The 26,665-nt window shown below is 37.7% G+C and overlaps 1 protein-coding gene across 1 annotated transcript; it reads right to left on the bottom strand.

Moving 5' to 3' along the window:
• Positions 1 to 2,531: 2,531 nt before the first annotated feature.
• LOC127561589 (maestro heat-like repeat-containing protein family member 7) lies at positions 2,532 to 9,405 on the bottom strand. The gene is made up of 7 exons (XM_051996767.1): positions 9,345 to 9,405; positions 8,460 to 8,582; positions 8,188 to 8,267; positions 7,421 to 7,550; positions 7,204 to 7,290; positions 3,182 to 3,286; positions 2,532 to 2,678 (listed from the first exon to the last, which is right to left on the bottom strand). Exons 2-7 carry the CDS (start codon positions 8,565 to 8,567, stop codon positions 2,532 to 2,534), a joined length of 657 nt encoding a protein of 218 aa, XP_051852727.1. The 5' UTR covers positions 8,568 to 8,582; positions 9,345 to 9,405.
• Between the last annotated feature and the right edge of the window lie 17,260 nt (positions 9,406 to 26,665).

Consider the following 26,665-nt stretch of genomic DNA (forward strand, 5'->3'; position numbering starts at 1 on the left):
CATAAAACAGAGGGGTTGTTAAGAATAAGTTTAAAACAATTTACCCAGTGCCTCTCAATCACTTTTCTATTTAAGGAAGTAAAGCTCTGAGTAGATTAACCTTCAACCAAGAGGTATGACAAGAATTATGAATTGGTTTCTTATTGTAAGTTAAGTGAGGGTTAAATTGATAGATTCAAGGGAGATGGTAGAAGACCAGGCAGCTAAAAAGTTCAAAAGAAGACAACCATTTAAAAGAATAAATTCTCTAAGAACTAATAAAAAGTCAGACCTGATCTCAGCTGAGGTTTCTGTATCTTTTGGTCCAATATGGCTAAAAATGAATATGTTTCATAACCATTGACTGAAAACCGTTGCTGAGAAGTTTGAATAAAAAGAAACTGTAGAAAACTTTGTAATTATTGGACAAGAAACCTGACAGAGCTGAAGAAAACATGATAGCTACTGATAAGAAGACACCAATAAACTTTCTGAAGGCAAAAGGATTTCCAAATACAGTACTTCTAGATCACGGTTTCTTCACCATATTTTGTGTCATGGACCTTTTAGGTGAAGTCCATAGATCCCTTCTCAGAATGGTAATTATTGCCTACATTTATAATTGCAAAAAAAAAATTATGTTTCAGTTGAAGTTCAATTTCTTTTCAATCATGTCCAACTCTTCATGACCCAATCTGAGATTTTCTTGGCAGAGATACTAGGGGTGACTTGCCATTTCCTTCTCCAGCTCATTTTACAGATGAGGAAACTGAGGCCAACAGGATATAGTGACTTGTCCAGGATGACACAGCTAATAAATGTCAGAGGCTAGACTCGAACTCACGAAGATTAATCTTCCTGACTTCAGGTCTGGTACTCTATCCATTTTGCCACCTAGCTGCTCTGTAGTAAAAATAAAGATGTCTTTTTTTCCATTCAAACTCGAAGACATCCTGAATTTGATCCTATGTTAAGATTTCTCAGCTCTAGATGAAACCCAGAATTTCAGGTGACTCTGATGATAGCACTCAAGCTAAGGACTCTAATTGAAGTTCAGAAAGAGACAGTTAATGGGAATATCTGAAAGAGCTATGTTGCCTCTCAACCAAAAGAAAAGGGACTTCCTTAATTGCACCATCTCTGGTTGGTAGAGTTGGCTAAAAGAGGTATAACTTCAGCAGCTATTATAGATGGTTTACCAGTCTATAGACGACCTTTAAAAACCAGCCCAGATTGACTATCAATTAGAATGCCTCATAAGGACTGGGTTCAACAAAAAAGAGATCGAGCAACAGTGGAAGACCCTGGCAGTATGGCAGTATAAGAGTCATGGTTTGGCTCTCTTTGAATATTTTGGTAATCTATATTTTCTATATATGTACTTTCTCATATACAGATGCCCACATGTTTCCCATCTGTGGTTAATAAGGCTCCTCTCTTCTCATCAATTGTCTCTATATATGATGGATTGTAAGTTTAAGGTTTACAGAAAGATGAAAATGTGCTGTGGTTATGTAATTTCCATTTCGATTTAGTTAAAAATAACTGTTGTGAACTAAATGTGTCATTAGTGGGGGTTTGGAAAAGTAGATTTGAAGAAGATAGATTCTAACTCAAAGCAGCTAAATGAGGATCCCAAATTGAAGAGGGCCACAAGATATAGAATATTAATATAATAATAATATCAAAATATTTAGCCTATGAGTTAAAGAATTTGAGTTCTAGTCATGGCTCTGCCTCTAATGAGCTGGCCATTTGATTTTGGACAAGGTTTTTAAACTGATCTCTAAAATGTGGGGGGTGAGTTCAGTGATGTCTCAAATATCTTTCAGTTTACTGTTTATTTAATCTATGAGGTGCTCTTCAGGAAATATGACTTGGAAATATTGATTTGTATGATGAGATCTGAAAATATTTTTTTAAAAAACTTATGTTTTATCCAGTCTAAAGTCCTTTCCAGATTTTTCCCTTTCCCTGTATAAATGTATACAGGTTTAAGAATGAAAGGCCTCAGAAAATGGATGATGGATAGTAATTAAACTTAGAAGAAAAAATACCACAGGTCTAACCTTTGCTTTTTCTCTTCCAATGAAAGGATGAGGATATTGATCCACTGACCCACCTAAGGGAAGTTCCTCCTTTTCCATTTCCTGAAGGGATTAAGGTATTGATCAGAGGTTGTCCTTTTGTTAAGTTACCTGTGACCAGTGGAGGAAGAACTTTTGAGAGCAATCAAAGAGGAATGTATGTTTTTTCAGGAGTGCTCCCAAAAGTTTAAATGATGATTATTTCATTGGATGAAGTAGAATATTAACCCAAAACTGTATTTTATGACTATGACATTTTCCTAGTTCAAGATTCCTATAAATGCTACCTTAAATTATTTTAGGGAAAGAAACATCTGAGGACATAGGAGAGTAGTAAGACTATATTATATAAAACATGTCTCTCAAATAAAAGTCCTTGGATTTTGAATAATATTAAATCAATAAAAATTGCTTCTGGCAGAATTGTCCCTAAAACACAGAGTATAATATCAACAGTTTTTTTCTTCAACACTTACGCCTCTGGTTCACAAAGAATTTGAAGCAGTAATGGAGTGCTGCTGAGGCCCATGAGCTGACTTCATAGTTATAGTCCATACAGAAGAGGCCCAAGATGCCCATCAAGTTCCCACCAATCTTGAAATCTTCTAAGTGCTTTGTAAAAGATTGGGAACCATTTACCTCTCCAAACCCTGGAGTCAGCTACTCTCCACCCATGATAATTTTACTTCTTTCATCTTCATCTCAGGAGTTGAAACTCCAAGTCTTTGGTCACCAATGGACCAAGTTTTTTTCAACAACCCTACATTCATCCCACTTTTATAGAAGCAAGGGAATTCTCTCCAACTTCTCAACAGGGAGGTTAGAACACAGAAAAGGCTGAAGTGGAGGTTCTTTGGGCCAATGGCAGAACTTTGAAGCAATGAGATGATCCTCCCCCATCCCCAATTATAAATGTGTCCAGAAAAATCAGACCCCACCACAAAAGAGAGCAACGGAAGGAGCTGTGCAAGGAATTTATAAGCTTTATGAACACCCATTCTCTTACTCCTCTATCTATTTCCTAAGAAGCCCAAGTAGGGCATATACTAAGGGTCCATCCCAGTGCCATGGGCAGAGCCTGGAAGAGGGCAATGTCACAAACCTGGGACACTCACTCTTAGTGTAGGAAAGTTGCAAATGAATCTCAGTTGTCGGGAAAGAGTACTCAAAGCTCGGACTTTCTCAAAGATCTTATCTGACAAGATCCAGGGCATGATGATCTAGGAAGAAAATTGAGAATATATAGAAATCATCACCTTCTTGAAGACACAACAGCCTTTCCCTAGAGACCAAGCTAGGGATGAGGATTGTTTCTAATTTACTAGGTGTGAGGTTCAAAGGAAGGTGGGTTTTTTTTTTTACTTTTTCATCTATTACTTTCTAAATTATCCACCACCACTTAACTCTCTAATAGAGAATTACCCCCAGAAGATGCAACAATTTCTCCAACAGCCTGGAGAATAGCCTAATTTTTTTTAAAAGATCATGGTATCTCCACTACACACCTGTCAGATTAGCTAGAATGACAGGGAAAGATAATGCGGAATGTTGCAGGGGATGTGGGAAAACTGGGACACTGATGCATTGTTGGTGGAGTTGTGAACGCATCCAGCCATTCTGGAGAGCAATTTGGAACTATGCTCAAAAAGTTATCAAACTGTGCATTACCCTTTGATCCAGCAGTGTTTCTACTGGGCTTATATCCCAAAGAAATACTAAAGAAGGGAAAGGGACCTATATGTGCAAGAATGTTTGTGGCAGCCCTCTTTGTAGTGGCCAGAAACTGGAAACTGAATAAATGCCCATCAATTGGAGAATGGTTGGGTAAATTATGGTATATGAATGTTATGGAATATTAGTGTTCTGTAAGAAATGACCAACAGTGTGATTTCAGAAAGGCCTGGAGAGATTTATATGAACTGATGCTGAGTGAAATGAGCAGGACCAGGAGATCATTATATACTTCAACAACAATATTACATGATGATCAATTCTGACGGACATGGCCCTCTTCAACAATGAGATGAACCAAATCAGTTCCAGTAGAGTAGTAATGAACTGAACCAGCTACACCCAGCGAAAGAACTCTGGGAGATGACTATGAACCATTACATAGAATTCCCAATCCCTATATTTTTATCCACCTGCATTTTTGATTTCCTTCACAGGCTAATAGTACACTACTTCAAAGTCCAACTCTTCTTGTACAGCGAAATGACTGGACATGTCTACTTATTTTGTATTTAATTTATACTTTAACATATTTAACATGTATTGGTCAACCTGTCATCTGGGAGAGGGGGGTGGTGGGGGAAAGGAGGGGAAAAATTGGAACAAAAGGTTTTGCAATTGTCAATGCTGTAAAACTATCCATGCATATATCTTATAAATAAAAAGGTATAATTAAAAAAAAAAAAAAGATTATGGTATCTTCCAAAGATAGAGCAGAGTAGAAGGCCTGAACCAGGAGCAGACTTAACCTACAAGTATTCATTGTGATGTATTATAAGTACTCTACAAGAAGAATGTCTCTTTATATTTTAGTTATTTTTGAAAGAATTTGAAATGTTCTGTAAGTATATAATATTATTATTACTTCAGTACTTCAAAAAACATTACCATATACATGTGATTACTCTTTTCAGTGGTGTACATCACAGCTCATCCACACTTTATACTGTTCTTGTCCCTGTCCTCCTATGGGTGTTCTCTATGGGTGATTGGTTGATTGGTTGTTGTCCTTCATTCTTTTTTTTCTTCTTTTTTTTTATTATTATAGCTTTTTATTTACAAGATATATGCATAGGTAATTTTTCAGCATTGACAGTTGCAAAACTTTTCTTCCAACTTTTCCACTCCTTCCCCCCACCACTTCCCCTAGATGGCAGATTGACCAATACATGTTAAATATGTTAAATTATAAGTTAAATACAATATATGTATAACATGTCCAAACAGTTATTTTGCTGTATAAAAAGAGTTAGACTTTGCAGTTGTCCTTCATTCTTGAAGCGGACCAAAAAAGACATCAGTATGTTAGAATTAAGTTACACACAACTGTGGCTGATCAGACAATAAAAGCTTGGAATGCTCTGCCACGGACGGACACAAATAATCTCTATGAACATTTGGGACGCCTTCTCTGACTTTGAGCATCTCAAGTTTCTTTTGAACTAATTCTGCTCATAGAGCCCAGAACCTTCTCTGATAAGAGCACACCATGGCTAGTGTCTCCCAAGTCATACAATCAATTCTAAAGTTCTCAAGAGAGACCTTGAGAGTGTCCTTGGTGAATATTTAACTTAGCTTTTATGTTTCTTTATAAAAAGATAAACTGTTAGCTAACTGAGGCCATTTTGGCAGCACTTTTGACCTCTTAATTGTGATGAAAGCTTCATATCTGATAACTTCAACCCCAAACAGTAGAAACCAAAGTCAGTATCTTTATCTTTATCCATTTTTCAGCACTAAAAGCTTTTTTTAAAAATTAGGTTAGAACTATTTTAAGTAGTATTGATTTTGATTTTTACTCTAATCGATGGCTAAACTGCAACACACATATGCTTTTTGACTGATTCAGAAATTATTCCCTTGTCTGAAAACAGTTTTCCTATCTCAGATACTATCAACTTAATTGTTTGTTGTTATTCAGAGTTTATCATGTCTAGAGTCTGTGAAGATTCCTCATAGTGAAAGGATTCATGATATAAAGAATAAGACTTCTGAGTAGACCTTTGAAGCTATAGGATTCTCTCATTTCTTTTATAGTTTTCAGCATCATTTTCTCATTCTTTCCTATGCCCGTTATTATATTGAAGTCACTGAAAACCAGGGTATCATTGGCTTGATTTAAAAATTCTTCATAAAATTCCTTTGCTTCCTTATCCTTTCAAATGAAAAGCTGTAATTGTTTGTGATGGACCTTTGTTTCTCCCTATTCTTGAGTGTAAGAAAAAGTCAATTCTAACTCTTACATTTGCCTTTCTAGGAAAACCTCTTTCACTTAGATTAACTTTTAGTTTAATTTACACTGAGAACATATTGGTTGATGTAGTCCAGTTGCTCCCATAATGTATCATCATACTGGTTATTTGGATAAAGATTTGCCTTTAAAATTCCAATTTTTGAGTGTCCTTAATCTACATCATCCTCAGTAACCCCAACCCATTTTCTACCACTCCACCATCTTCACACTATAGAAGCAGAAGTCCTACCTCCCAGGACTGAGGATCATTTGTACCTTTCCTTGTTTAACAGGTTGCCATGGTCAAAGAATTCCTCATTTAGTTTTCAAACTACCTGAGACAAATCTCTCCCGGCTTTGCTAGGCTGACTCTCAGACAGTAAACAGAGTCTGTCACCAGGGCATTATGAAACATTTTCAATTTGGAAGAAATCAATAAAGGTTTTACTCTCCTAGAATAACCTTCAAAAACTGAGGACCACACAGGGACTATATGAACACAATTACAAAACACTTTTCAAACAAATAAAGACATATCTAAACAACTGGAGAAATATTGATTGCTCATGGGTAGACAGAGACAATATAATAAAAATGATAATTCTACCTAAGTTAATTTACTTATTCAGTTCCATGCCAATAAAACTACTAAAGAATTATTTTAAAGAGCTAGGAAAAAATAGTAGCAAAATTCATCTGGAAGAACAAAAGTTCAAGAATATTAAAGTTATCTTTTTTTAATATGAAAGAAGGAAGTCTAGCAGATTTTCAATATCTTACAAAGTAGTAATCATCAAAACAATCTGATACTGGATAAAAACAGAGTGGTGGATCAATGGCATAGATTAGGTGCACAATACATAGTAGTAAATGACCCTCAACACTGCCAGGAAGCATCAGAATAAGACTTTGTTGGTGGATGTAATAATAACATGATATTCAAAACTTTCTCAGTCTTACCTGACAAGCTAATCATCCAGCTTCATACCATTTACTGAATGGAGTTCGAGTCTCATAATCTAATTACCTTATTTTATGCATGAGAAAGGTGAAATGCCCAAGGGCACAGAGGGAGTAAATCATAGAGGTTAAGATTTAACCCGAGAGTACTCATCACCTTTCTGCCATTGTTATTTCTTCCCACAAATTACTTCCTTGGAAAGCATTACCCACCTCCACAATTTCAATAAACACCAGCATGCTGGGGTCCTCATTTTCAGTCATTAGTCCTTGCAACATTTCATCCAAGGCTCGAACAGTCTAATTGCAGAGTGAATAATAAAGGTTGAGAGATGGCCAGAAGGAAGCCCTGCCCTCCCCTTTATTTTGGGCATTGAAATCCAAGAGGAAACCAAGTGGCAGAGGAAGTAGGGGTAGCTGTAGAAATTACCTGGCTGTATAGACTAACGATCTCCCTGTTGGTGTCAGTCTCCATGTTGGGGGGCAAGGAAAACAGGCTGAAGATACCTGACTGTATCAACTCCATCCTTTGTAAGGGCTGGAACTTTGGGTTCACTTGGCTGGGGTTGGAGGAGGCAATGGGATAACAAGGAGACTCTTAACTGAAGGAGGACCAGAGTGGGTGTTTTCATTTGATTATTTGTTTAGGGACCTGTGGAAGAAACCTGTTCCATTTATCCTCCAGAGAAGAGTGAATGGTGCTGGGTGTCCTGGTCAAGATCCAGAGGCCTGGACTTCCAAGGATATTCCCAGGCTGTTTTGAGTTCATACTGACTCTCAAACAGGGGTGTGCTGGAGAAATTGACTCTAGAGAGCAGACTGTTAAATTTTCATTGTGAGTACCTACATCTCAGAAATCAACAAATGCTACAAATTAGGATTTGATTTATTGTTTTGTTGATTATCTCAATTCGAGAAAGCGATGGTGAAATGTTAATAATTAATATTAAACTTAAAAGTATGTCATGCATATTATGTTTTATCAGAGAGCCAGCTGTTAATCATCTATCACCTATCCCTGCCCAAGTGAGGCTCCCTCTCCCCACCCCTGCCCCCATGCTAAAGTAGTGACATTAGTAGCCAGACATCCATGGAAAATAGAGAGGGTGCTAAAGTTGCAAGAACATCCACCCTCCATCCCAAATTTCTAGGAGGGTCCCCTTTTGACCAATGGAACAAGCCAGGGAGGGCAGTTACCTCATTTCCATGATGCAGACCATGGCTTGTTGTCTCAAAGAACTGATCAGCATATCAACAGGCTCCTCAATGATCAACATCTGAAAGATCCAGGAGGAATAGACCGCCAAAAACTCCCCTCCAAGAGACCGAGCTGCCCAGCCCAAGACCTGTCCCACCCTCCCCTTCCCAGGTTCTGGGAGGTTCCCAAACCTTCCATGACTGGCTTTCAGAAGATTCACATCTGGACTGGGAGGAGTCCACTCCCCTGCTCCCCCCAAGGATGTCCTCACCTCCACTCTCTCGGCCAACATGGATTTATTGCAGTAGTGGTCCATATTGCGGTGTTCCTGACTTTTCACAGCACTGCACAGGATGTTCACAGAACTCAAGAACGTCATCTTCGTGGCTTCATCCTAGAACGAGACACTCACCCAGCCTTCCTCCTGCCTTTCCCCCTTGTTTCTCCCTCATTCAAAAAATTTCATAATGGATCCCAAAGGAACCAAGTGGATCTGGTCCATGCTCTTCCTACTTTTTCCCAACACAGTGCTCACTTCTTCCCTCATCAAAGTCTGTCACAGTAGGGGCAGCTCTTCATCCCCAAGAAGCACATGGGAATCATTCTGTTTGGGAGGAGGTACGTGGGACAGATGTCTAGGGAGGCTAGATAGAAGGGGTCACAGCTATAGAGCTGGAAGGGACCTTGAGCTGAAGTGGTTGCCCAAATCAGTCAGTCAGTCTGCACTCAGCATTTACTAGGTGCCTATTGTGTGCCAAGCACAGTGCTAAATGCGGAATACAAAGAAACTAAAAAGGTGCTTCTTACTTCTCAGAAGCTCATAGTCTAACGGGGGTCACACACAAAGGGAAAGTGGAAGATCTTGAGTCCAAACCTGTGTCCTCTGATCCCAAATCCAACACACTTACTGTCCCCACTGCGGGACACTTTGGTGAAGTGAAGGGAAGAAGAGCACTGAACAATTGCCTAATCATCAGGGATTCTGCCCAAGGAGAATAATGTTCACAGAACAAAGAGTGGGTGGATAGAACAGGTAGGACACCCTAGTCGGGCAAAGTAAGCCATGAAGAAGGAAGGGGATGCCGATGAACCCCTTTCAACCGCAGCCCTCCCACCCACGCTCCAGTCCCAGGACGATCCAGAAAGCTGTTCCTACCTGTTTGTTAGACTTTAGAAATCCTAAAATGAAGTTAAAGGCTTCATTTTCTGACGGGAGGAACCCTGGAAAAAGGGATCAGTGAGTAGACTCAGACAAACTGGAAAAGTGGAACCCCCATAATGCACAGACAGTGCAGGTCCCTCTCCCCAATCCTCGGTTCCTACAGAACATGCCTCTGGGAGGTTGAAAAACAACTAGATAGAGTCAAGGAGAGCTGAGTTCGAGACCCACCTCAGATTATCCCTTCCTGTGTGACCCAAGGCTAAGCATCTAACTGCTCTCAACTTTAGTTTCCTTAGCAGTAAAATGGGAACAATAATGGCGCCCACTTCATGGGGGAGCATTGAAGATCAAATAAGATGGTTTATTTAAAATGCTTCACCAACTTTAAAGCACTAAATAAATGTTAGCTATTTATTATCATTGTTGTTATTATTACTACTACTAGTCTAGTCCAGTGGTATTCACACTTAAGACTCCTTGTTCTCTTAAAAATGATCAAGGACTCACCCAGCAACACTTTGTTTATGTGGGTTCTATCCCAGCCAATCAATAAACAGTTATTAAATGCCAGCCAAGTGACTCAGTAGACAGAGCACCAGATCTGGAGTCAGAAACACCCAAGTTCCAGTCCTGCCTCAAAAAAAAAGTGATTTACAAGTCACTTTAACCTCTTTGCCTCAGCTTCCTAATTTGTAAAATGAGAATAATAACAATACCTTCCTCCCTCTTTGGATAATTGTAAGGGTCAAATTGGATTACATTGTAAAGTACTTAGCACAGTGCTGGTCACAAAGTAGACACAATTTAAATGTTGGCTATCATTATTAGTTGTGGTATTAATATTACTACTATTACTTGGGAGGATCATTGTCATGAGGATCAAATGAGATAATTGTAAATCATTGGGCACATAATAAGCATTATATAAATAAATGTTAGCTATTATTATTCATGGTAACTATCATAATTATAATTATTATTAATGGTAATATTATTATTGTTACCTTCAAGATTGTTGTAAAGATCAAATGAAATTATATTTGTAAAATACTTATTATAGAATCTGGTAGATAGTAAACACTATATAAAAGTTGGCTATCATTATTATTAGTAATAGTTATATTATTATTATTACTCCACAGGGTCATTGTCAAAAGAATCAAATGAGATAATTGTAAAGCAATTGGCACAGTGCCTGGCATATAGTGGGTACTATATAAATAAATGTTGGTTAGTGTAGTAGTAGTCATAATATTATTATTGTTACCTTGCAAGGTGGTTGTAAAGAACAAATGGGATATTTGTAAAACACCATAATGCCTGACACATAGGATGTGTTATATAAATGCTGATTATTATTATATAAATGCTGATTATTATTATTATTATTATCTTGCAGTATTGTTGTGAAGATCAAAGGAGATAATATTTTAAAAATACTTATCATAATGCCTGACACATAGTAAGTGCTATATAAATAGTAATAATAGTAGAAGTTGTAGTAGGAGTGCTAGTAGTGGTAGTGGTGGTAGTCGTAATAAGAGCAGTAGTAGTGGTGGTAGTAGTAGTAATAGTAGTAGTACTAGTGAAGGTGACAATAGTAGTAATAATAATAATAATAATAGTAGTAGTGGTGGTAGTAGTAGTAGTAGTGGAGGTGATAATAGTAATAATAATAGTAGTGGTAGTATTAGCAGTGATAATACTAGTAGTGGTGGTGGTAGTAGTAGTAGTAGTAGAGGTGACAATAGTAGTAATAGTAATAATAATAATAATAGTAGTAGTAGTACTAATAGTGATAATACTAGTAGTGGTAGTAGTAGTAGTAGTGGAGGTTATAATAGCAGTAATAGTAATAATAATAATAGTAGTAGTAGTAATGATAATACTAGTAGTGGTGGTGGTAGTAGTAGTAGTAGTAGTAGTGGAGGTGACAATAGTAATAATAATAATAGTAGTGGTAGTATTAACAGTGATAATACTAGTAGTGGTGGTGGTTAGTAGTAGTAGTAGTAGTAGTAGTGGAGATGGACAATAGTAGTAATAGTAATAATAATAATAATAGTAGTAGTAGTACTAATAGTGATAATACTAGTAGTGGTGGTAGTAGTAGTAGTAGTAATAGCAGTAATAAAAATAATAATAGTAGTAGTAGTAGTGATAATACTAGTAGTGGTGGTGGTAGAAGTAGTAGTAGTAGTAGTGGAGGTGACAATAGCAGTAATAATAATAATAGTAGTAGTAGTAGTGATAATACTAGTACTGGTGGTGGTAGAAGTAGTAGTAGTAGTAGTAGTGGAGGTGACAATAGCAGTAATAGTAATAATAATAATAGTAGTAGTTGTAGTAGTACTAGTAGTGATAATATTAGTAGTAGTGGTGGTAGTAGTAGTAGTACTAGTAGTAATAGTAGCACCAACAGCAGCGAGGCGGGTAGGTAGCCAAACAGGCCGTTGTGAGAAGCAGTTGAACTAACTAACGCTCAGAGGCTCACCAGCGCCGGGCCCATTGCTATACAAATGTTCATCACCATCATCATCCCCTCCTGTGCCAGGCCCTGTATAAAGCAGCTGGAGATACAAAATGAGGCAAAGACCTTCCCTGCCCAAAAGGAGCTTACAATTAAAGGAGGAGACACTAGACAAAGAGCAGTGTCCGAACAAGCTACAAACAGGATAAACAGCAAATAATTAAGGGGGAAAGGAGAACTTCTAGGTCACATGACCAACAAGATAGCAACCTGGATGTTTTTTTAACTGAGTTTTCAGAAGGCTTCCAAACAGAAATTATGTGCCAAAGATGAGGAAACTTCTGCCATGTCCGTGACTCAAGACCTCCAGAATTCAAGAGGAAGGTTACTCAAAGCCCAGCCCTGCCCCCACCCTGCCCCTCCCCCCATGAACTGCCATCTGCAGCTCCTTCGGCCCCTTCCCCACAGCTCCAGGTGAAGGCCCACCCCACCTTGGCGTTTCCTCCTTTTCTCTGGAGATCCCCAATCCAGGCTGCAGAAGTCTGCTGGGCCGGGACAGATGGACAACAGCCGGTGGCCTTGGGGTGCTCCAGACTCCGGAAGCTTAAGGGGGCCAGTAAGGGGTCATGGGGCAGGCTGCATTCTGTGCTGCTGAGAGATCTGCTGCAGAGCCAGGGACTGAGGACCAGTGTCAGCCCTTCCCCAGAGCCTCAGAGACTCCTACTACAAAAATCAAGCCTGAAGCTCCAGCCTCTGGGGCAGAGAATTGAGGGACAGAGGGGGTGGGGCTGGTCACAGGGGTGTGTGGCAGTGGAGATGTCCAGTGTCCTCAAATTCAGGATGGACTGGGTTCTACCCTCCCCCCCGCAGAGTTACTTGGTGTCATGACCAAATTACCCCATGTTGGGGGAGGCTGAGACACTTTGTGATTCAGCCCCTGAAGAAATCCCCTTCTGGGGGGGAGGAGGGGAGTCAGTTCATAGAGAACAAAATTGTGCCTCAGGACAAATAGACCCCCCAAAACAAATCAAACTAGGGGCAGAACCCCCAGAAACACTAGTGGGGAGCTGAGTTCGGAGGGAGTGTCAGCCAGAAACCCAAGAGCTTTCAGCTGGGATGGTGAGGGGAGTCCAGTCAGAACCAGAGCTGAAGGAACCTCAGCTGATTAGGAACCCCAGGCCCATCAAAGCAAAGATGCAGCCCTGGGCAACAAGGAACTGGCCCACCCCATGGATATGGAAGCAGGAGGGTAGGGATGCTGCTGGAGCAGGGAGCTCTTAGTTTGGGGTTCCAAGTCAGAGGGGAAAGCTGAAGTGAAACTAAAGACATCATCCCCCATCCCATGACTTGAGATACTTACACTAATACTTTTAAAAAATGAACCAACAAAAAAGAAGAAACTCAACCATAAAAATTTACTATGGGAACAGGGAAGACGGGGTTCATCTTTAGAGGAAGACACTGAAGTTAAAAAAAAAAAATGAAATGGCTCCTTGCCCAAAGAGTCAAAAAAGACTTTACAAATCAATTGAAAGAAATTGAGGAAAAACTTTAAAAAGAACAATCCAAGAAAAACAAGATTATGAAAAGAAAGTCAACCAATTAGAAAAAGTGATCCAAAGTCTTAAGGGAAAAAATGAAGTTTGAAAATTAGAATTGGGCAAGGGGAAGTCAGTAAAAGTTTTAAGAGACCAAGAAATAAAAAAAATATATATATAAAGAATGAAAAAATAGAAGAGAATGAAAACATCTCATAAGAAAATCAACAGATCTGGAGAAAAGATCAAGAAAAGAAAACATAATAATTGGATTACCTGAAAGCTATGAGCAAAAAACCCAAAATAAAAGGAGCAAACCAAAAAAACAAAAAACAACAACAAAAAACCTTGATACAATAATACAAGAAATATTTAAAGAAAATTGTCCTGACATGATAGAGCCAGAGGAGAAAGTTGAAATTTTTAAAATCCACCAATCACCACTGAAAATGCTGCTAATATGTTTCTACTGGGCTTATATCCCAAAGAGATCTTAAAGGAGGGAAAGGGACCCACATGTGCAGGAATGTTTGTGGCAGTTCTTTTGTAGTGGCAAGAAACTGGAAACTGAATGAATGCTCATCATTGGGGAATGGTTGAATAAGTTATGAATGTTATGGAATATTATTGTTTTGTAAGAAATGACCAGCAGGATGATTTTAGAGAGGCCTAGAGAGAGTTACATGAACTGATGGTGAGTGAAATGAGCAGGACCAGGAGATCATTGTACACGGCAACAAAAAGACTGTATGACAATCAATTCTGATGAACATGGCTCTTTCCAACAATGAGATGATTCAGACCAGTTCCAATGATATTGTGATGAATAGAGCCATCTACACTCAGAGAGTGAACTGTGGGAAATGAATATGGATCACAACATAACATTCTCACTCTTTGCTATTGCTCGCTTATATTTTGTTTTCTTACTCATTTTTTTCCTTTTGATCTGATTTTTCTTATGTAACAAGAGAATTGTATAAATATGTTGACACATATTGGATTTAATGTATATTTTAACATGTATAACATATATTGGATTGCTTACCATCTAGGAAAGGGGTGGGGAAAGGGGGGGATCTGAAACACAAGGCTGTGCAAGGGTCAATGTTGAAAAATTATTTGTGCATATGTTTTGAAAATAAAAAGCTCTAAAAAAAAAAAAAAAAGTCCTGCTAGAAAAACATACAGAAACATTATTGCTAAATTTTGAAACCTCCAGATGCTGAAGTTACAATTAGAGTCACAAAAGAACTATCAGCAATTATAATAGAAGACCACAGGTCTTGGGTTACATATATCAACAATCAAAGAAACAAGGATTGCTACCAAAAATATTATATCCAGAAAAATTAAATGTACTGTTGAATGAAAAAAGTAGACATGTAATGAATTGTCGGATTTGCAGGATTTTGTTGCAAACTTGAACTCAATAGAAAATTTGACATATAAGAATCTACATCAAATTCTAATTTCAAAGCACTCAATAAGGACAAACTATTTTTTTAAATTTTTTATTATAACTTTTTATTTACGAAATATATGCATGGGTAATTTTTCAGCATTGACAGTTGCAAAACCTTTTGTTCCAATTTTTCCCCTCCTTCCCTCCACCCCCTCCCCCAAATGGCAGATAGACCAATACATGTTAAATATGTTAAAGTATATGTTAAATACAATATATGTATACATGTCCATAAAACTATGTTTTATACATGGAAATGTAAATCATATATCTAAAATTGTCAATAGTAATTGAGTAATAAATAATAAATAAAAGAAAGATTGGGGTAGAGCTGATTATGATGTGATTCTAAAAAGTAATTTAATAAAAAGTAAATTTAATAATAAGATACACACACACACACACACACACACACACACACACACCTAGAAGGGTATAACATGATATAATACTCTCCAAAATCTTATAAATAAGAGGTGGAGGGAATAGGTTAATGTGAGATATAGAAAGATGTGTAGATTAATGGGAATAAGTTAAGGTGTATAGATTTAATGGGAAAGGGATAAAGAGGGAAAAGGGAGGGGGAGAGGATACAGGAGGGATCTTTGGGGTAGAGTGGGTGAGGTTAAGTAATAGCAAGGCAAGTTAGCAGTTAGTAGTAAAGTACAAGAGTTAGAAGGATAGGAAATGAGATAACGCATGTATATGTATGTATGAATGTGTCTATGTGTATATATGTATGTGTGCACATGAGTGTGTATATATGTATATTGTGTGTGTTTGTGTGTGTGTGTGTATGTAAACACAAATACATCCATGATTAACTGTAGCCTTCCTGGGGAGGTAGGGAGGAAGGGGGAAAAAAGAATAAAATAAAAAGTGCACAGCAGAGAACAACAAAAAACCTACAAGGAAGCAAAGAAAAGATGGACAGTTCTGAATATAATACATTCTATTATATATGCTTTCTTGGAATGGATATGTTCTACTATGCATATGAGTGGGGTTTTTTCTATTTTTTATTTAAGTTTTAAAGAGAAAAGAAAAAAAAAAACTTTATGATGAGAAATGTGTCCACTTTGAGTTTGGATGGTAGGTTATTGCTAGAGAAAAAATCTACCAAGACACAGAAATCATAGAGGTAAAAACCTCACAGGAAAAAAAAAATTAAGCACAGATTCAGGATTCAAAAAACTAACCCTGAACCTAGATTGAACTTTTTAACAAGTCTTTATATAGAAAACTTAAAGTCTGTATGTAGAAAATTAGAAAGGCAGAGAATTTTTTTTAACCTTATAACCACCTTTATGGTTTAGATCATAAAAGTCACAAAGGCTTAGTAAAACAAATTCGGTATCTAATGCTTTCTTCAATTAAAGCTGAACAAATCAAATTAGAACAAAGTCAAAAACTCATATATTTCTTAAGGAAACAAATCTAGTTAAATAGACTTTGTAAGTAAACTAAGTCAGGTTACGAATAATAAGAGCTTACAAAATCCTACATTTAAAAAACTACAAAGCTGCATTTAAAAGAAGTCACAATGGACTAAATGAAAGGAAGAGATTTACTTGTCACTAAAATAATCCCAGGCAGCTAAGTGGTACAGTGGATAGAGTACCAGGCTTGGAATCAGGAAGATCTGATCCACTATAAGCTTTCATTCTGGATTTATATCCACATAAATCCAAAATAAAATCTTTAAATCTGGGGTCTATTGAGACTAAAATGGCTTAAAAGTGTAACTTTAATAACACTATTCCAGGCCCAATTCTACTATTTTAATAAGCAATGACAGGTCTGAACAAAATGTGTAGTATTCGTTTTATGGCAGGCTTTCTTATTGCTTTTATATCTTGAATCCTCTTTTATATTCTGCTATACCCATGGCAATGTTTTGTTTTGTTTTGTCTTTCCTCTTCCTATTTTCAATTTAAGTTTAAAATCAATAAATATATAAAAGTTTCAAAAAATAAGCAATGGCCAATCTATTAAACAAAAATCCATTCTTATAAAACAAACTTGTACAACCCATTACTTCAACTGTGAGAGGTCCTAATTTCTTATTAAACCACCTCATTACTTGAGAATTTCACAATATGCTGTCAGCAGGGCTAATAATATTTATAACTTTGCTCAAATAGAAGGCCCCAAGGAACTTGGTAAATCCCCAAAGCACTTCATAGATAAGAGAACTTGAAAAATCTGTTGTATTTTCCCAGAGTCAATTATCATAATTAGTTATTTAAATGAAATATATACAATTAAACGCTTAGCAGTTTTGAAATGATGTAACCACATTTTCTAACACTCCACTTCTTAATCTAACAGCATCCAGATTAAAAGAGAAATTAAATTTTAGGAGACAATTGCATCACTCTCAATAACGTTTTTAAAATACTTAACATTATCTTATATAGTGATTTCCCAAAAATCACTATACAAGAAAAATTAGAAGTCTCATAATAATATAAACATTATAAAGTTTAAAACAAACAAAATTAATTTTTAGTCAAGTAACATCAATTCAGTTGAGTGTATTTTTAAAAATCATGTTATGTAGAAAACATTTCATTCTCTCAATATGGTATTCTATATTAATGGCATTCAAAAAGCAATATAGAATAATTTTGAAGCTATTATATTTTTAATTTTTTCCCATATATTTTCTAAGCATATTTGCTTTAATAATATCAAGTATATTTTGCATTAAGGTCGGATACACTTATAGAGGGTTAAACACCATAGTTATCTTATTAGAAGAACATATCTCACTTTAAATAAAATCATATAATTTAGTTTAAGGACAAATTCAATCAAATCTGGATTCAGGTAATAAATGGCAGTATTCAAAATCTCAATTTTCCCAAGGGCCCACTGCTTTCAGTTAGCTTCCACAGATTTGTGGTGGCAATCTAACATTCTCATTTCCCTCATTTAGGGTCCATAATGCACTCTAAAATGTGAAAATCATAAACAATAATGTAATGACTGTATATCCCTCACATAAAAATTGCAACGCATCCTCCTGGTACTCTAGCTTCCAGGGATTATTTTAGTGACATATAAATCCCTTCCTTTCCATTAGCCATTGTGATTTTTAAATGTAGCCTTATAGTGTTCTAAATATAGGAGTCTCCAATGTTTTATCTGTAACTTGACTTAGTTTACTTATAAAATCTATTTAACTAGATTTGTTTCCTTAGGGAAAATGTTCCTTCAAGGAAAGAATTTTAGTATGCTATACCCTAAATAATTCCATACTGCAAATTTATTTCTATTTGATATGTATTATAACTTGATAGAGTACTGTCAATCTTAAAATGCCAATAGGCATTTCTCCAAATCATCTTAGTTTCTTATATACTTCTTATGTCCATGAGATAGAAAGTTTTCTCAAACCTTTCCCTAAATTCAGTCTTACCTCACATTATCAGTACAAATGGATTCTAACTTTAATTTTCTACCTATCATCCTCTCATCTCAACTTTCTTGCTTTTCTCTTCTGCTTGACTTTTATTAAAAAACCCCAAATCTCAAAACCTTCTAATTTGCCATTTCACTTACCTTCACTACTTTATCCATTTCATCTTATTTCCCAATCATATACAGTCTAATTCCACTGAATCTCTCCTATTCAAATTTTGAGTTACATGATCTAGTCCACTTTCTTCTAAGGAATTTTGCTTCTAATATATCTAAACAATAAGTTTTATTCAATCATTCAGTGAAGAAAATATAATGATGTGACTACAATATCCTAAAATTTAATTTTCCCCTGATAAAGCTTAACTTTTTTTTTTCTCTTTTGCTTTGAGGTTTTCTTAGCATCCTCTAGGGGGTGAAATCACCTTCTCCTGAAACAATGAATCTGTCAACCTCCAGGGGAAAGACTAACTTTTTTTTAAAGGTCTTCATTACTCTTTTCATGTAATTTTAATCCTAAAGAGCTACAAACCTCATCCCAACATTTAAAAAAAAAAACAACACTAAAATATTTCAACATCTGCAAAAGCCTTCAAATCACAATTTGGAAATATATATTTCAGTTACAAATTCAGGCTCTAGTTAGATTATAACACCCTAATTCTTCCTTCCCTTCTCGTTTGTCTAACTCTGACAGCTCAACTTGGTCAGCTCAACAGGTCGAAATGGTCAGGTTTTCCTGCTCATCCTAAAATCTTATCTCCCCCACTGGAAGTCTGAATAAAGGGTCAGTGGAAGTCTAAGTCCCTGCTTATTGAGGAGAGTTTTGCATCAGAGTTGTAATAAATTACAGGTAGCAGGGAGAACTATTTTAGGTATGAAACTTTATTAAGCTAATGCAGTATTTTAATTTTTTAAATTGCCATTTCTTATAATGCAGGCAATTTAGGAGGGACAGATACAAAATGAATCTCCTCCAGCATTCTAAGCTCCCTAGATTTGTTCTGGCTTCTTAAAAATTGCACTATTTTTCTTGGGAGGAGTAGGGGAACTAAATGTGCTGAGATCAGGGCCTGCCTCCTTGCTTGTGTAAGGAAGTGGGATTTTCTGTTTAACAAGGTCTATCGGTATACCTATCTAGAAGGAGGTGGCAAAGCCTTAAGATTTAGCACAGAATTTTTGATTCTCAGGGTTTGCCCATATTCTACAAGAAAAGAATATTAAAAATGCTGGAAGAACTGTGGGGGGGAAAGTACCTAAGGCACTTATAGTGGAGTTTTAAACTAGTCCAATCTGGAAAGCCATTTGGAACCATGTCCAAAAAACTATTAAATTGTATATACCTATCAACCGAGCAATACGCTCATACTCCCAGAGATCAAGGGAAAAGGAAAAGGACCTCTATGTATAAAATTATTTCTGGCAGCTCTTTTTGTGATGGCAAAGAATTGGAAATTGGGGAGATGCTCATCAATTGGGGAATGGCTGAGCAAGTTGTGGTATATAACTGTGCTAGAATATGATTGTGCTGTAAGAAATTATGAAGGCAGAAAGGGGATAGTTTTAGAATAAAGAAAAAGGACAGAGAGTAAGAAAGATACAGAGAGACAGAGAAACAGATAGAGACAGAGCCACAGAGAGGAACAGAGAGTTCAGTTATCTGAAACATTATCATGTCAAAGTGGATTTCAGTGGATCTCAGAAGAAAGAGCCTTAGCAGGCCTCTGCTCATAGGTAAGTGGAAAATGTAGACTTGACATCAGGGAAAACTTCCTAATAAGGGTTGTCCACAAGCAGCTGTCTGAGATCTCCTCATTGGGTTGATCACTTGTTGCTTCTAGGACTGATGAGGGCACAATTAAGTGTAGCTGAGATTTCTTTCTACTATGGGATGAACTACTCAGTTGCTAAGAACCATTCTGTGAAGAATAGGGTCAAACTTAGAAAAGATTGGGAAAGTCGGAGAAGAGGTAGACAGATGCAGTAAGAAGTGCAGTAGCTGTGAGTCAGACTGGCTCAGAGGTGAGCCTGGGGAAGAGAGCTGAGTGGGACTGAGGCAAAACATTCCTGAGCTTTATCTTTGCGTCAGAAGCCAACTGTAAACTAAGACTCTGTTTTCTTAAGTCTAAGTGTGGAATATTGAACTGAAGCCTGGGGGAGGAGAGAAAGATGGGTATTGATGGAATCCAGGGAGGCAGATTATTGCAAGAACAAATCAATGTATATAACTCACACCTGGGCCAAGCCAGATGCTACTTCTCCTTGTCCACTTGCTCCACCAAAAAAGGGAACACTTGGGGTCCTAGGAAGGCAAAGGCGATGAGTATGGGACCCTTGGTTCTGTAAGCGCTTGTGCACAATAGATGGGCATTGCCCAAGATGAGATTCCAGGCTCTGCTCCCCTTTAGGGTCATACTCAAGGTTTGGGGTTCAACCTAACCTTGCCAAGACACACCCTACTCCATATCCCTAATAAAGGGAGGACCCAGGAAAGAGGCTTTACAATTTGTTGTTCAGTCATTTCAGTTGTATCCTATTCTTCAGGATAGTTTTCTTTTTTTTTTTTTAAATAATTATAATTTTTTTATTGACAGAATCCATGCCTGGGTAATTTTTTACCGCATTATCCCTTGCACTCACTTCTGTTCCGATTTCTCCCCTTCCTTCACCCCTTCCCCCAAATGGCAAGCAGTCCTATACATGTTAAATATGTCACAGTATACAGGATATTTTCTTGGCAAAGACACTGGAATGGTTTACCATTTGATTCTCTAGCTCATTTTATAGCTGAGGAACAGAGACAAACAGGGTTAGGTGACTTGTCCACAGTCACAGAGTTAGTGTCTGAGGCCAGATTCTAGGTATGATGGCATTACCTAGGGACTCTACTCTCAAACAGGAGCCATTGATGGCAGCTTTGAGGAAAAACTCATAGTGAAGTTGAATGTGGTTGCCCAATTGGCCTGAGGTTCCCAGACCTGAAGTTCCTGGTGCCTTCTGATTTTCTATTTCCTTTTCTGTCTCACAGAACAGAAACTGAAGTTCTTAAGAATAGACTTTCCCTTCCCAAGCATTTGGGATGACAATAATGTTCCTGAAAATGTAAATACATATATTTCTATAACTTGAAAAAATAAGTATATTTTCCCTACCGTAGGGGTTACTTCACAGAAAACCCAAATTTGAGATTTCTCAAATTTGAGAGGTTAGATTCTGGCCTCCTAGAATTAAAAGATTTCCTCACCAATTTATTAAAGGAGCAAGAGCCTGGCCAATATATCTCTGGAAAACTGGAGCCAACTCTTGTTGGTGGAACTGTGAATGGATCCAACCCTTCTGGAGAACAATTTGGAACTATGCTCAAAAAGTTATCAAACTGTGCATACCCTTTGATCCAGCAGTGTTACTGGGCTTATATCCCAAAGAAATACTAAAGAAGGGAAAGGGACCTGTATGTGCAAGAATGTTTGTGGCAAGTCTCTTTATAGTGGCCAGAAACTAGAAACTGAGTGGATGCCCATCAATTGGAGAATGGCTGAATAAATTGTGGTATATGAATGTTATGGAATATTGTTCTATAAGAAATGATCAGAAAGGCCTGGAGAGACTTACATGAACTGTTGCTGAGTGAAATAAGCAGAACCAGATCATCATCATACACGGCAACAGCAAGATTTTATAATGATCAATTCTGATGGATGTGGATCTCTTCAACAATGAGAGAATTCAAACCAATTCTATTGTTTAGTGATGAAGAGGAACAGAGTATGGAACACAACATAGCATTCTCACTCTCTCTTATTTGCTTGCATTTTGTTTTCTTTCTCAAGTTTTTTTTTTTTTTCCCCTTCTTGATCTGATTTTCCTTGTGCAGCAAGATAACTGGATAAATATGTATACATATATTGGATTTAATATGTATTTTAACATATATAACATGTATTAGGCTACCTACCAGCTAGGGATGGGGAGGGGAGGAAGGAGGGGAAAAATTGGAACAAAAGGCTATGCAAGGGTCAATGTTGGAAAAATTACCCATGCATATGCTTTGTAAATAAAAAGCTTTAATTAATAATTTTTTTTTAAAGCCATCTACGCATATTCCTATAATGGACTCTTTCAAACTCCTTTTCTTGGCAATCCTATTGCTCTCCCAAATCTAATTCATATTTGTCATTCCTGGTGGCATTTTGTCTATAATCTCTTCTAAACAGATCTACTTTTTGACAAGAAAGAAGAAAGAAAGACACCATCTAGTGGTGGAAGTTTCATCATCTGATGAAACACTGAACTAATTGTGAGGAATCCTTCCTCCCCCTTCTTTCACTCCCTTTTTTCCTCCCTTCCTCCCTCCCCTCCCTCCTTTCTTTCCTTCCTTCTTTCCTTTTGAAATGGATGGATATTTTTAAAAAGTTACGTTTAAAAAAATTTAAAAATGAAAATAAAAATATATAAAAATTTTAAAAATATAATGTTCTCTCTAAAATGTAATGTTCCTTTGGTTGAGGTTTCCTTGGGGTCTCTGGGAGCAGCCTTCTTTCAGTTCAGTAATCACCACACGAGTAGACAGGGGTTAAAGTCCAAATCCTTTATTGTTCTTCACTTGGGGCTTCGTCTAATTTTTCTGGAGGCCTATCTCTCTCTTTGGTGCTGAGAGCTTGAGCTCCCGCCTACGTTCTCTGGCTTCTGAATCTCCCCGATTGACTCCTGGCTGAGGCTCCTAGCTTATAAGCCCCACACTAAATATAAACCAATCATTATATCACTAGGAAACCATTGTAGGATTAAATCAGCGCTAAACTAGATTTAACCACTGTCTCCTCAATTCCACTTAGTACCTTGTTTCAAGTTCTGGCCCTTAACATCTCCTTATAGGATTAAATCAATCATATTGAACCATGCTAAATTAGTTAACTATTGTCTCTATCAATTCCACTGACTTAGTACCTTGTAAGAATCCTTAGTTTCAAGTTTAGAGTTCTGGCCCATAACAACAAAACAAAAATTTACATGTTGAATTTATTTGTAAAAACCAAATATAAAAAATATAAAAATTTTCTTTATCTGTCGTATTTTTATATGCAAATGTTTATTATTGTGCTCCTTACACTAAGAATAAAATTATTAAAAGAATAAATGAATATTATCAATAAGTTTTTTCTTTCTATCAGTCCAAAATGTACCTCTCTGTAACTTTCCCTACTGTTTCTAGTTTTACCCTCTGAAGTCAAGCAGAAGAAACCTAAGTCCTTTGATTAAATACTCCAGAGCCCAGATCCTTAAAAAGTGACCACATTGTCCTCTCTTAGTTTTCTTACTCCCCAGACAGAAAATGTGAGGCACATTCTTTCTTCTGGATTACATAGGCCCAGAACTCAGGGCCCAAAGCACTGGCTATGGGAAGAGCATTGGACCCAAAGTCAGGAAATCTGGACTTTAGCCCTAGCTTTCTTACTTTCTTTGGACATTGGGCCTATCAGGTTCCAGAGTACCAGTTTGTAAAGGTTTGGAGAATTGTACTAAATGATCTTTAAAACTCTTTGGGTTCTAAATGTCTAGTCATTTCTGAACTCAGTCTATCTCCCATCTCTGGGCTTCTGCTTGAGCTGTGAACCCAGCTTGAAATACACTTTCTTAGCTCTTGCCTCTTAGAATTCTTCATATCCTTCAAGGCAGCTGATGTATCAACTCCCACGGGAAGCCTTTGCTCATACCTGTTGTTCTTAGTGCTCTCTTCCCTCCTCAAATCTATTTTCATTTAGCTGTTTATGAGTGATCCCATCCCAATGTGCCCCACCCCCTGACCCCAGGTAGACTAAGATCCTTTTGTATTTTTTGCCTTTGTCATTCTCAGTGAGTAGCCTCATGCCATTTAACAAGTGATTAATGAATTCATGTTAGATTAGATTAAACAGAGCCATATTCTGTCCAGCTCCTAGCAGGACAATGCCATTCTCTAAAGACTCTAGTCCCTGACAATGTTGAAAAATTACCCATGCATATGTTCTATCAATAAAAGCTATTTTAAAAAACTCTATTCCCAGTATAATTCCCAATTAAAAAATTCCCAGTTCTAGAAAAGCTCCCTTCCCCAAGGTAGCACTCATGAATCAGATAAGAGAAGTAGAAACTATCCCAAGGGGAAAGGGGAAAGAAGAAAGGGACTCCCCAAAGCACTGACATTATCTCACCTCCAGGCACTGACATTATCTCAGCTCCACCCAAAAAAACTACCTTCATTTTCCAGGGAGGATAAGGAGACCCGGCATAGAGATAAGAAGTCCTGTTTTAATCCCATCTGTTACTTGGGCTTTGCCTTCCCTCTAGGGCAAGGATTCCTAATTTAGGGTTGGTGAAATCCAGAGACGTATTTCAGGGAAGTTCATGAAACTAGAGGAGGGGGGAAAATGACATCTTTATTTTCACTAACCTTTAACTGAAATGTGGCAATCCTTCCATTATGAATGGAGATGCTATTCTGAGAAGGGATTCATAGGTTTCCTCAGACTACCAAAAGGGTTTATAACACAGAAGAGGTTAGGAGCCTCTGTACTAGAACAAACGCCATTCTTCAGTCACAAACCAGAATGGTTGTCCTGGGGGCTCAGGTTTTCTTCCTCCTTCAGAAACTCTACCTGACAAAGAATTGTAAGGAGTATCCAGACACACATCTGGCCCTCTGTGCTGCCTTCGGGAGTCGCTGCTCACCTATAATCAACAGCCCGGCATAGGAACTCCGAGTGCTGGGAGAGTTCAATCTTTGCTGGCTTTTGAACTCCTGGCTTGATATCGTGAAGACTATTTTGGTCAGAAACTGAGTGAATGACAATTTAGCTAATTTATATTGAGCCAGCCTAGCCCCCCAAACCACCACCCTATCCAGAAGTCTACCCAGGCCATCTTGCCACCTTCTGCCCCATCTTGCTCTAAGCACAAGAATCAGATTGATCAGATGGAAAGCTCCTGGGACAGGGTAACGCCGAATGACCGCCTTACTGGAGAGAGAGCTTCTTCCCTGGGCTTGACATCCTTGGAAGCAGTAAACTTCTCACTTTTTGTATCACATCCCCTGCACTAAGCACAGTGCCTGGCACACAGCAGGCCTTATGTGAATGCTATTTTATTATTACTATTATTACTCACTTGCTGTGTGGCCACGGGCACATCCCTGCTCCTTGCTTTAGCTATAAAATGAAGGCTTTTGGCTGAGCCGGACTCCATAGAGAGGCTGCGGCTCCTTCTTCTAAACACCAGTGTTGCTTATGGTATGGTATATGAATGTTCTATAAGAAATGACCAGCAGGATGAATACAGAGAGGCTTGGAGAGACTTGCATGAACTGATGCTGAGTGAAATGAGCAGAACCAGGAGATCATTATACACATCAACAACACTATATGATGATCAACTCAGATAGACATAACTCTTTCCAACAATGAGATGATTCAGGCCAGTTCCAATGATCCTGTGATGAAGAAAGCCTTCTGTACCCAGAGAAAAGACTGGGGAACTGAGTGTGGATTGCAACATAACACTTTTTTGTTGTTGTTCACTTGCATTTTGTTTTCTTACTCATTTTCTTTCCTTCTTGATCTGATTTTTCTTGTGCAGCAAGATAATTGTATGTTTACCTATATTGGATTTAACATATATTTTAACATGTTAAAATACCTAGGGGAGGAGGTAGGGGGAAAGGGGAAAATTTGGAACACAAGGTTTTGCAAGGGTCAATCAATGTTGAAAAATTATCTGTTCATGTGTTTTGGAAATAAAAGGCTTTAATTTTTAAAAATGGGTTTCATATTTTATTCCAAGGACTCACACTCATGTTATTGTTGCACACCTAGTTCTTCCTTGGACCTGATCACTTGCCTCTGAAGCAGGAAGGTTTTGAAGTGTTTGAAGACCTGAGTTCAAATGTAGCCTCAGGCACTAGCTGTGATCTGAGCAAGTCACTTCACAAATGCTGCCTCTGCCTCAGTTTCCCCAACTGTAAAATGAGAATAAGAACACCTATCTCCCAGGGTGGTTGTGAGGATTGAAGAAAATAATCGCAAAGTGCTTAGCACAATAAGTGCTCTATTAATGTTAGCAATGATTAATACTGTTATTACGTCTGTGGTTGACTAGAGGCTTCTGGATAAGTATCCAAATGAACCTGGGTGCTCCAGGCTGCCTTTTTTCCTGGGGCTGTCCCCATGCAGGAGGGATCTGCTGGGCCACTCTGCAGTTCCCATGGGGCATTGCTTTGGAGGGACTTTCTCAGGCCCTTCTACTTACTTTGATTCTCAGGGAAGCATTTCCTTGAAGGACCTTGGGTCTGCAGATATGTGGAGGGCAGGAAGGATATTATGCAGACAGAATGGAATTTCAGGCCTCTGGCAGCCCCCCACATAGGGCAGACAAGTTCAAGACC

This window comes from Antechinus flavipes, chromosome 4 (genome assembly GCF_016432865.1).
Source record: "Antechinus flavipes isolate AdamAnt ecotype Samford, QLD, Australia chromosome 4, AdamAnt_v2, whole genome shotgun sequence".
NCBI classification, from domain to species: Eukaryota; Metazoa; Chordata; class Mammalia; order Dasyuromorphia; family Dasyuridae; genus Antechinus; species Antechinus flavipes.